The sequence below is a fragment of the Nicotiana sylvestris genome, chromosome 1, assembly GCF_000393655.2.
Source record: "Nicotiana sylvestris chromosome 1, ASM39365v2, whole genome shotgun sequence".
NCBI classification, from domain to species: Eukaryota; Viridiplantae; Streptophyta; class Magnoliopsida; order Solanales; family Solanaceae; genus Nicotiana; species Nicotiana sylvestris.
In genome coordinates, this window is record NC_091057.1 from 144,179,423 (window position 1) to 144,191,933 (window position 12,511).

Genomic DNA, 12,511 nt, shown 5'->3' on the forward strand with positions numbered 1-12,511 from the left:
ATATACTAATTAATATGAGTGTTATGGTAAATTATATACTGTATTAGCGTGAAAAGACAATAATAAGTTAGGAGGGAGTAATAAAAGCGCAAGTCAAACCGAAGTCTAATTTGAATTGAAATTGATAAAAAGATAAAAGCACTATAAATTAAACCCTTCGGAAAAGGGAAAAAATGAAAAGAAACGTCTCTTGGTTTAAGGCGGCGAGAAGTTATACACAGAAAAATTAGGAAATCACTAATATGGCAAACAGTATATTTACAATAGGAAACTACCAATATTATATGGCTTTAGGAATCCTTTCCTAAACAGTATCTCTCTCCCTATAAATATGAAACCTTTAATTTAAGAATTGCAAATTGTTCAAAAGCTTTTAAAGGCACAATCTACACTTGAAAAACACGAAAAATAATAAGAAGAAAACGAGGAGATGGGCACAGGAAAGAAGAAGATACAGATCGAGAAAATAACAAAGGAAACGTCGAGAATGGTTACATTCTCTAAAAGACGCAAAGGACTTTTCAAAAAAGCTGGAGAACTTGAATCCATGACCGGATCTCGTGTTGCGGCGGTGGTTTTTTCTCCCACCGGAAGGCCGTACACTTGCGGCAATGTTAGTTATGCAATAGAGAGGCATTTTTCAAGTTTTTCAGAGCCATCATCATCTGGGCTGAATTCTCATCATTCTAATTCTGATGATGTTTCTGCCAGTTCCTCGGGGTCGAGATCATCCCCGTCCCCGAGGAATAGCCTCCGGGATTGGTTGGAGGATATTGATGTTGAAGAATGTCAGAACTTGAATCAACTATTGATGTTGAAGGAGCAGTTGGAAGGAACAAGAGAGAAGCTTGTTTCAAAAGATTCCGAGTGTTTTCAGGCTTTGTTTATGCGAGGTCGGCTCCATAAAAAAAGTGGTCTAAAGTTAAATTTTAATAAGAGCAATAGTGTTTAAGCTTGATTATTTAAGCTTATTAGAGTTTTATTCTCTCTTTTTGAGATGTTAATTATATTCTTACAAACAGTTTGATGTTTGTATTGCCTTTTCAGTATAATCAATTAATCTAATTTATCTTAAAACATTATTAATTTACATGTTATATGAATTGATAATGTTATTCTATGTTAATGTCATTCTGATAAGCAATATATGAATTTGAAAAATAATTAAATTGTTGTGTATATCAATAAAAGTGTATTTTTCTATTTGTACAGTTTCTCTTTTAACACTTTTATAAGTTCCAAAAATATCAATATGAAGCTAATTAGCATGAAACATTATAGAGACCATAGTTAACGAGAAAACTGATTCAAGCCAAGGAGAGGAAAGGAGTGGGAAGTAATTGATAACAATAAGATTACATTTGAAATGAATGGATCCATATTGCCAAATTAGCAACAAATGATTGCAAATATTCACTTGTCAAGAATAAAAAGTAATGGAGCCTCCATATTTGTTCAACAATGGAGCTTGGGAAGAAGTTTCTTAAAAAAGCAAATAAATAAATAAATTTTGCAGCCTCTTTTCTAGGGCTCACGCGCTTATATGCATGTATTCACGCACTTGTTCCAACTCACACGAATAGTTGTCACATAATCTCAATCAACGATCATAGACATACAATATTTTATGTACATATTAAGAATATAGTAACTTCGTAAGGCACGTTCTTTGCATTTCAAAGACAATCAACGACGAGTGGGCTTGCTCAGTTGGTAAAACATCTCCACTTACGACGGTTACAGTGGTAGATCCATGATTTTAATGTCGTGGGTGCTCATTGATAACAATTCTGAAAGAAAGGAAAACAAAAGTTTAGTTATGGGTGCTCTCTCAATATTTATCTAAATATTTTTATAATTACCTATACAAATTTACTAAATCTTGTCAAAGATAATGTATGCTTGAGCACCTAAAAACAACATGTAGATCCGCCACTGGACTGTTAGGTCTTGGGTTCGAGTCATGCTGGAGGGGAACTGTGAAAACACTATAGATCTCCTAATTTGGGAGGGATTTTAAAAAAACAAAAAAAAAATAGTCAACTTCTTTGTATACGGTTAAAACCAGGCCCACCCGATTCTACTATTTGACCGAGCCTAGGGAGTTGCATCGAAGGTCGGCCCCGTAGTGGATCAGACCAAAACACGAGGACAAGGTACCAAGTTTGGGAATCAAGGTACCTGTCAAGATCGAGACTAGTGGTGATCGAGACCAAATGAGACAGACATCGAGCAAAATCGGAGATAGCACAATAATAGAAAAGCGAGATATCCATGACTGATCGAAGATCATGGCGTTAATCTCGGAACAGATCAAATCAGGAGCGGTTAATTAGCTAATCATGGGATTTTCTTCTGTAATTAGAGTTATACCATAAGTAAAATTCCTCTACTATATAAAGAGGAGGGTTCTAACTATTTGTCGGACACATTGTTCACACATATCAAAACAATATAACACTTTTTCTCTAGCATATATTCTTGTTCATCAGCTTGCTTATTTCTTAATTGTTTTGGTACCGACCAGTTCGAGGGCATTCTAGTTCGGGGGCTGAATTGCGTTTCAACACTGGTTTGCTTTATCTTATTGTTAATTTCTATTGCTAATCTTCATATTCATCAATTGGTATTAGGTGAAATCATGTGTCCTTAAAACCACATTATAAGTTTAATTGTTATCTAATTTTTAGGGTAAACAGTTTGGCGCCCACCTTGGGGCTAAGGATAATAGTGATTTCCTGGTATTAATTCTCGTAACACACACTACTTTACGCTTGTTCTTGTGAGTGTTTTTGATTTCAGATTCAACATGTCAAACTCGCAAGCAGTACCCACTCACGCTGACAACGACCTTGATTTTCATGGAGAAAATGACAATGTAGCCGCCTGAGGGATTGAAGTGCCTCAGGCTGGCCTTGAGGGAGTACCAATTGTAGATCTCGTCGATGTCAGTTCACATGTTGCCCTAAATGCAAATCTGGGCGTTGATCCCGAAGGTAGCATATGCAGGGAAGTTCGATCAGATGGTCGAGGTACGCATGGTAGAGAAGACGGTGGAGTTAGCCTCCAGTTGATATTTGAAATGCTACAGGCTCAATAAACCGCTATAGCGCACCTATAGAATCAACATCGAGCACCAAATGGGATCGAACCAGAACCCGAACCAGAAGCTGTTCGTAGGGCCGAACCTATACCGAAGAGATCGAACGCCAATAACTCAGGGACTGACCCTGCCATTATAAAAATGCTCGAGGAGCTCAATAAATAGATTGAATCAGGAGAAAAGAAAATCGAGGCAAATAATAAAAAGGTAGAAACATACAACTCCCTGGTTGACCAAATACCGGGGCCCCTACCGATTCTAAAGGGTTTGGATTCAAAGAAGTTCGTACAGAAGCCTTTCCCCCTAGTGCAGCTTTGAAGCCCATCCCAAAAAAATTTCGCATGCCAGTAATACCCAAATACAACGGGACCACTGACCCTAATGAGCATGTTACACGCCGGAGCAATAAAGGTTGCGACTAGGATGTCAGATCTCTTTAAAGTGAGACAAAAAGACATTGAAATATGAAGGGAATTCATATCTCGGTTCCAGATGGAACGCATGGACCTACCCCCAGTCACAGATGATTGGGCTGTTCAAGCTTTTACTCAAGGCTTGAACGAATGAAGTTTGATAGCATCACGACAACTAAAGTAGAATTTAATTGAATATCCGCTATGACCTGGGCCGATGTACATAATCGATACCAGTCAAAGATCAGGGTCGAGGATGATCAATTGGGAACCCCTTCTGGTTCCGCTTACCTAAATAGGCCCGTCGCCAGAATTCAAAGGGACATCGACAGAGAACCCCGATCGAATAGAGATCAATACCAACCATATAACGCATATCATAGAAATAGCTGCCCAGGACATAATCCCATTCGAAATGATCAAAGGAATAATCGAAGACAGAGCTCCCGAGGGCTCATGAGTAAAAGTGGCTTCGATAAACATGTCGAGCCCACAGAAATACCACGACTATCAGAATACAACTTCAACATCGATGCATCGGGTATTATATCAGCCATTGGACGAATCAAGGATACTAGATGACCCAGACTCCTACAGACCGATCCAGCTCAAAGGAACCCTAATCAAATATGCAAATACCATGGTACCTATGGTTACAAAATCAAAGACTACAGACAATTGAGGGAGGAGGTAGCTCGTTTATTCAACGAGGGTCACCTCCGAGAATTCTTGAGTGATCGAGCTAAAAATCACTTCAGAGACAAGGATTCGAACAGGAAAAACAAACAGGAAGAACCACAACACGTGATTCATATGATCGTTGGTGGGGTCGATATTCCTCAAGGACCAATACTTAAACGCACCAAGGTGAAAATCACAAGGGAAAAGCAGACTCGGAACTACTTACCAGAAGGAACTTTGTCTTTCAACAATGAGGATGCAGAAGGGATCGAACAACCTCACAATGATGCGCTGGTCATATCTATCCTTATGAATAAAATTCAAGTTAAACATGTGTTGATTGATCCAGGTAGCTAAGCAAATATTATTCGATCAAGGGTCATGGAGCAACTCGGCCTCCTATATCAAATCGTGCCCGCAACTCGAGCACTTAACGTCTTCAACATGGCAAGTGAAACCACCAAAGGGGAAACCATTTTTCCAATAAATGTGGCCAGGACCATCCAAGAAACAAAGTTCCATGCTATCAAAGGTGACATGAGGTACAACACATTGCTCGAAAGGCCTTGGTTCCATAATATAAGGGTAGTGCCCTCGATGTTTCATCAAGTCCTGAAGTTCCCAACATCATAAGGAATCAAAACAGTGTATGGTGAACAACCCGCTGCCAATTAAATATTTGCAATCGAAGAAGTAGAACCGATATCGGTGCTTTGATTAACAAAAGGGATCGGAGTTAAAAGGAAAGCAAGAAGTCAAATAGCAACCACAGTCACCGGCCTCGGCCCGATCAGAGGAGCAGGAAACTTTCGAGGATGTTGATTATATGACACCTCGAACCTTCATAATCCCCGATGATTCTGATGCAACAAAATCAACGGTCGAAGAGCTGGAACAAATCGAACATCTGCCCGATCGAAAAGTATACCTAGGCACGAGGTTAACCCCCAAGCTCAGAGGAAAACTCATTAAATTCCTTATCGATAATATGGATTATTTTTCTTGGTCCCACCTTGATATGACGAGGATTCCACCGGAGATCACTACCCATCGATTGATCTTGGACCCAAAGTTCCGACCGGTAAAGCAAAAGAGAAGGTCCTAGTCCGAGGTTAAGCATGCATTCATCAAGGACGAGGTAACCAAACTTCTCAAAATAGGGTCCATTCGGAAGGTAAAATATCTCGAATGGCTGGCAAACGTAGTCGTAGTCCCTAAAAAATAGAATAAACTTAGGATGTGTGTTGATACCCAATTTTTCCCTATATATTTTAATATGAAAAATACCTTAAAAATAACATATGTATGCATATATAAGTATGCCCAAATATTTTATTATTTCTCCTTAATTTTTAAAAGGTTTTAAATCAATTATTCCCCTATTTTATTCATAAAAAACCCAATAATAATTCCCAAATTATCATTTTGGTGATTCATTTATTGGATTTAATTGCGTTTATATTTATAAAAATTAAGTCCAGTATTTTTAAATTGATAATTATGTGTTACAAATCATTTTAGTACTTTCAATTTATTTCCAGAATTTAATTTACTATTTTTTATAAAATAAATGGGAAAAATAGCTATTTAAAATCTAGCCAGATTTTATTTCAATTGTAGCCTAACTCTACCTCAATTGAACCCCAACCCAATTTCAATTTAAACCAACCCAAGCCCAGTTTCATTAAACCACCCACTTACCCATTTTAATCTGGGCCATTGATCATTCAGATCAACGACCAATAATCACCCTTGCCTTAATTAATTCCGAACTACCCCCAAACCCTTTCATTTGTTACCATACGCCACCTCTGAATCCCTCCTCTCCCAAATCCTCTCTACAACACCCTCAAACCCTAGCCTCCGCCACCCTAATCCATGGCATTCTGAGGTCATCGGAGACCTATACCAGCCTTCCAGGGCTTCTATGTGTTTGGTTATGTGGTCTCATGACCAGGGCTCCATCGGCATCCTCCGCTGATGAATCCTGAACTACATGTGGCCTGATTCTTGTAAATCCAGGGATATGTAGGTAGCTCAGAAGCCAGGGCGCGGCCTAAATCTCTTCGAACCGTTCCGCTCGGTCAAAACTGGCCATCATATCTTTACCCGACAACTCTTTCATCCTTCCCGGGTAAAGTAGGGCAGCTGTTGATACCCAATTTTTTACTAGTCTTTCATCTTTACCAGACTCTAAAGGGATTTGGCCCAGTCTTTGCTCGATGACCCTTCTCCGGTCATCCCTGACCTTTCTCCGGCCAGCCATGGCAATTCAAGTCAGACCTTTGACTCTCCTGGTTGGATCAGTAACTTTCAAGGCCTTTCTCGTTGCTTTTGGGTTCTTCTAAAGTCCTAATCTCTAAGACCTTTCGACTTTGTTCAGATCTATCTTAGATTCATGCTTGCTATGAGTTTTTAAACATCTTCTCAAAGCTTCTTTAACTTTGCTTTAAAAAAAAGACTCTTCAGCTTTTTCGATTAGGGTTTTTTCCTTCAAGTTTTCTTTTCAAAATCTTTTTCTCTAATTTTAATGTGTCTGTGGTTTTACTATGTTTTGTTCATATTGAAAACCCTAGTTACTTTGGATTCATTTGAGTTCTGAAACTGTTTGTTGGATAAGTGTTTGTCTGGTTAAGTTCTTGTTCGATTTATTTGATTATCATCTTTTAAGCTTGATTATTGTTGAAGGAACCTATGTCTTTGGGTTTGAAACTGTTCGTTTGGATACCTGACCCGACTTGAGGTTCCTTGTTTCTGAATCTCTTTTCTTTATGCGATTCCTCTAATTCTGGGTTTTTACTATCTTTAAAACTTGACTATGCCTGAAACCCTAACTTTTCAAAGGGTTTCTCATCTGTTACTGTGACAGCCTTTGCATGCTTCCGATACTCTATTTTTTTTCACTGTTGATTCAATGTGACTCGACCTACTGGATTATCATGCTTCGAATGTTTGCTATCTACTGAACTTTGTGCTACTATTGCATGCTGCTTCTTTTGCCAATAGGTTTGGCTTCACATGTCTAGTCTTTGCGCACTCTATTTATATGCTGAGGTTCCTTCTTTGATTGATCTTCAATCTTGGGGCTGATTTGAAACTTTTCTTTTGTGAAACTCTAATTTCACTCGCCTGTTAAAGTTAATTGATTCTTTTCTTATTTTGCTTTACTGAATCTTTTTCCCGAAATAAGTGTATTTCTGTACTTAGACTCGATTGCTTACTTAATATTTTACTACTTCTTTTATGGCAATAATCAGTCTGCCTACAAACTGATTTTCTTTCCTTACTTTGAATCTGTTAGCCCCGTTAAACAAGTGATTCCTCAATTATAGGGAAATCACTTGGTTGATTGATTCTAACTGTTGATTGTTTCTATATTTGTATCAAAACTTTACTTATTACCTTATTTCTCACATGTTTTCAAAAGGCTATAAATACCCTGCACTCCTCTTCTTTCAAAGAGACGAACTACTTGAGTTCAGAACACACACTTCACTCAAACTCTCTCTCTTTTTCTCAGTTACTGCTTGTGTTGCTGCCTTGTCTAGTCGACTGAAAGCCAAGGCTAGGCTGTAGGAACTTGCTCACTTTTCTTTCTGCATTTGCTTCTTTACTGGTATGTTCTAATTAACTTTCCAGCATCAACAACATGTTTTCTTTGCTATTTCCCTCACTCTTGCCTATTTCTGTTTATGTTTTAATCAAGTTGCATTGTTAAGCATGTTGTAATCTGCCCCTTCTTTTTCTAAACTCATGTTTCCCCTATGTATGAACTCTATCAGTCACTTATGAACCCTAAACCCCCCATATCCCCTATGTGTTTATATTCCTTGGTTGGTTTAAGGGCATACCAGCATTAGACATTGCTGTGCATGACCCAAACCTGACCCTCCCTGATCACATACTTCATATCCTCTTTATGTGTGTATCTTCTGGCTGGTTTATAGGCATACCAGCGTCACTTATTGCGGGGCATGTCCAGATTTTTGACCCCTCCTAGGGTCATAAGCCACCTGCAATGTATTCCCAAACCCCTACCCCCTTTGTGCTATTACTGATGCTGTATAATTTTAGCTTTTACTACTACTACTTTCCAAACTACCTTTCTCCCCTCTACATTCTCCACTCAGTTTTAAATCTCTACTCCTGCACTTCCACCATATTCTTAGACTTAAGTTCTGCCCCTCTTATATGAGCCTTGCCTTGGGACCCATGAGCTCTCTCTGAACTTGGACACATAAGGGCTGGCCCTTCCATACTGCACTCATCTCTATCTGGTTATGCAACTTGGGTGTGAGCACTGCCCGGGGTCCCCTTGAGACCCTTAGGGAACTTTGACACACTCAAGTCTAAGAAAGGCTTTGAAATAATGGCATTTGAGGTGGTTTATTCCATAACTCAGAGAGGAAGTCAAGAGTCAGGCTTCCTCTGGTTGTAACTTTTCTTTTATACTTCCTTGATGTAATTCATTGTTCAGTTTATAATAATTTATAATAAACATTGGGGTTGGCTAGTGAAAAGGGTTCGGTAGTTATGCATGCTTAAGGGTAGAAATCATGCCTATAAGATCTGTTGTTTTAAATTCTGCATGTTTAACCCTGCACTTAGGTATCATGCTTATAAGATCCGTTTGTTTAAATTATGCATGTTTAATTCTGCATTTAGATACCATGTCTATAAGACCTATTTTTACTAAAATTCTGCATGTTCTACATCTAGGGAACCTGCCTATAGGACTTGCTTAAATTCTGCATGTTATTGTCACATTTAGACACCATGTTCTTAGAATCTAAATGTTTAAAATCAGATATCATGTCCATAAGGTTAAGAACCAATACCCTTTTTTTAGAAATCATGTCTATAGGAATAAAAGGAGCAATACTAAATATCCTGCCTACAGGATCTGAAACTATTTAAAATTAGTTCGACTCTAAACTAGTTTTTAACGATCTTACTCCTTTATTTAACATAGTTTAGAGAGCATGCCTATAAGATTTCCAAATCATTCTTTTAAAACTGTTATTACTTTGCCACATGCTGAATCAATAGTAGATACATGTTCATAGGATCTCACCCCAAACACTTAGGTAATTTTAGGTGATAATAAAAAAAATGAAATCCGCCTCTGTTAAGTAGTATTTGCTATAACCAACAGGTAGGCCCGATTCGGACTTCTTATCTGAGTTATGTAATAAATTGGTCTGCCTCAACAATTGGAACTCCCCTTTTGTCTTAGTATTTTAAATTTCAGACCCTAAATGTATGTTCAAGCCATGCTATTTATGTGTTTGTTTGAGGAGGTATACATGAGCCTTTTATTTTTTACATGCTTCCCCTAACGTGCAGTATTATGTGTTTTGTATGTCGCCTTAGATTTTTATCTTTTGAAATACAAGTCAGCCTAATATCCCTCCCCTTTATGAATAGTTGTCCTAAGTTCCTCCGGTACTGATAGGAATGAGACAGGTAATAGAATGAAATAGAGATCGAGACCAATCCACACTTTAATACCTTGACGGGGTGAGAAGGGTAGATATGAATATAATGACCGGTGCGCTAATACCGCATGTATCCCCTCTTTTGAGGAGTGTCTTACTGGGTATCGCATTGATGTGATCCATATTAAATATAAACCTAGGACACCCTTCCCCTTTTATTTGCTAATTTCTTTTCAAAACTCTTCTTTTAATTGTTCTTTCGAACTCTTATGTGTTTAAATTTAAATCCCCTACTATTTGAGCCTATACTTGTCTACTTGCTAAATTGCACAAATTCACAAGAAACTGTTTGGCCAGGAACTACACTAGTGGATCCTGAGGGGTGCCTAACACCTTCCCCTTAGGATAATTTCAAGCCCTTATCCTATCTCTGGTTATCAAACAAACTTAGAAGTGAACCCTTATAGGTGTCCTAATGCACCTTAAATCATTAGGTGGCGACTCTTCAAATGCAAAACCCAGTTCCCAAAAGGAACGAGTTGTCCTACACCCAAAAATGTCATAAACCTGATCTCCCGATTGCATAAGAGGGAAAAAGGGGGCGCGATAGCATGGCGACTCTGCTTGGGATTTTTAGGCTTTTACCGTTTCAGATTGTTCTTGTGAATCTGTACCCTCCTTTATGTGCAATTACTTGTTCCTTTAAGCATTCAATTTCCCTTTTAACTACAAAACTGACTTGTCTTCTTTGTTTCTTTCCTTTACTACTGCTTTAAATTATGAAACTGCTGTATTTACTGCTTTCTTAATGTGCAAATACATGTCAATATGCTTTTAATCATTGCATATCCATGCTCAACATCATACTCCACTCGTGCCAAACAAATACCATAGCAACTCTTATAATGAGTGATTGCGCTCTTCCTATATTATCACCCCTAAATTCGGTAAGGCATATTTACGGTAAAATCAGTCGATCAACGGTGCAGTCGATGGTTCCGTGCCTTTCCCCCTTCAGTTGTCCGCTCAAGGGTACCAGTCTAGAACCCCATAGAAACATTACTATGTTCAAATTGTGCATGCATCATGGTCAAACCTAGCCGGGTCAGTTATGTTGTCCACGTAATGATCCTTTAAGACAACCTTGTCCAAAGTCCACTGGGTTTTCCTAAACCCAAACGGACATCACCACGTTCTGTGCATTTATTTGGAGGACTAAATGCTTCATGCTAATTGTTGGTATTAAATAGTCAAGTCTGGTGGGGGTAAGGGCCTAACCTTATTTGTCTTGCAGAAATATGAGGCACGAAGTCCCTAGATTCGGCATGGTCACCAGCATCCTCCCAAGACTGCTAAGCTGGTGGAAAGATCTTCACTCTAGTGATCAAACCCTTTTCCGAAAATATTTGGGGAATCTACCTTCCCTCTTGGAAATCCAACCTAACAACAAGATCATAGAAGCTGCTACTTTGTTCTGGGATTGTGAAAGGGCTGTATTCCGCTTTGGGGATATTGAAATGACACCCTTGCTAGAGGAGATAGGAGGATTGGCCGGGTTAGTATGGAAAACTCCGGGCCTGCTGATGCCCGAGAACCATAAAGGCAGGGGTTTCCTCAAAATGGTGGGTTTAAAGAAGAATCTAGAATTGACATATCTGAAAGAATCCTACATCCCTTTTGACTATTTGTATGAAAGGTACGGTCAAAGTAAATCCTACCCTACCTATCCTAACGAGTTTGCCATCACATCATTAGGGCACATTCATCGAAGGATCTTTGTATTCATGCTTTGTTTCCTGGGGTTGATTGTGTTTTCGATGAAAAAAGCAAGAATCCATACCAGGCTGGCTATGGTGACTAAGACCTTAATGGAAGGAATTAGTGGGCAACCATTCAACATTGTGCCCATGATCATTGCCGACATATATCGAGCCTTGGAGAAGTGTTAGCGAGGAGCAAAACACTTCGAAGGCTGCAATTTATTACTCCAACTCTGGCTCATGGAGCATCTCCAAAAGGGTGAATACCGACAAGAGATTCAGCGAAGGGACTGGGGTGATCACATCGCTTTCCATCATCAGAAGCGAATGAATTACATGTGCAGTATGTTCGCCCAGCCAGAGAATGCTAAAGAATGGGCCGAGCTCTTTGAAAGTATGACTGAGGACCAGGTACAATGGATGTTCGAGTGGTTTCCGACCGGGGTATTCATCGCCCGATCCAGAGATGCACCTTTCCTGATATTGTTCGGTCTGAGGGGAACATACCCTTACGTCCCTCTCAGAGTCATGAGGCAATCTAGTAGGAAGCAGGTTGTACCCATGGTCGACAAGATGAGTCATTTTCGGGCTGACTTCCAGAATGATGATAGTCCTTACAAATGCCAAGCTCAGCATATGTGGCACTGCAAGATCGTCATGGGGAGGGATACCATTGAGCCAGATAGATACCACGCTGGTTGTACTCCCTATTATTCAGGCTGGTTGGAGGATAATCATGATGGTCTGGGCCAGTCTGGGTTTGTTCGAGGTCACAGGATTATAGATGAAAGAGCCGAGGCACAGGTCAAATACAACCAACTACACAAAAGGATCCGGGAGTACGAAAGTGAACACCGCGAGATACAAGAGTCCAACCAGAAGCTAATTGAGGAATGGAAAGACATGGCTGTCAGTGCCAATAAACGACTGGGATACTTGGAGCGAGGCATAGTGGAGTTGGAAAGGAAGTTTCCCAAGAGGGTCGAAGACTGCCAAAATGCTGAAGGAAACGAAGGCGGACATCTAGCTAGAGCCTACCTATGGGACTTCGCGAGTTGGGGAAGCTGTTCGACGGAGCCAAAGATGCCGAATCTGGGGAAGGTCCTTCTAGGACCA

The 12,511-nt window shown here is 39.5% G+C and overlaps 1 protein-coding gene across 1 annotated transcript; it reads left to right on the forward strand.

Moving 5' to 3' along the window:
• The first annotated feature begins 430 nt into the window (after positions 1 to 430).
• On the forward strand, positions 431 to 952 carry LOC104242783 (MADS-box transcription factor 23-like). Its single transcript, XM_009797860.2, has one exon. It carries the CDS (start codon positions 431 to 433, stop codon positions 950 to 952), a length of 522 nt encoding a protein of 173 aa, XP_009796162.1.
• Positions 953 to 12,511: the final 11,559 nt, after the last annotated feature.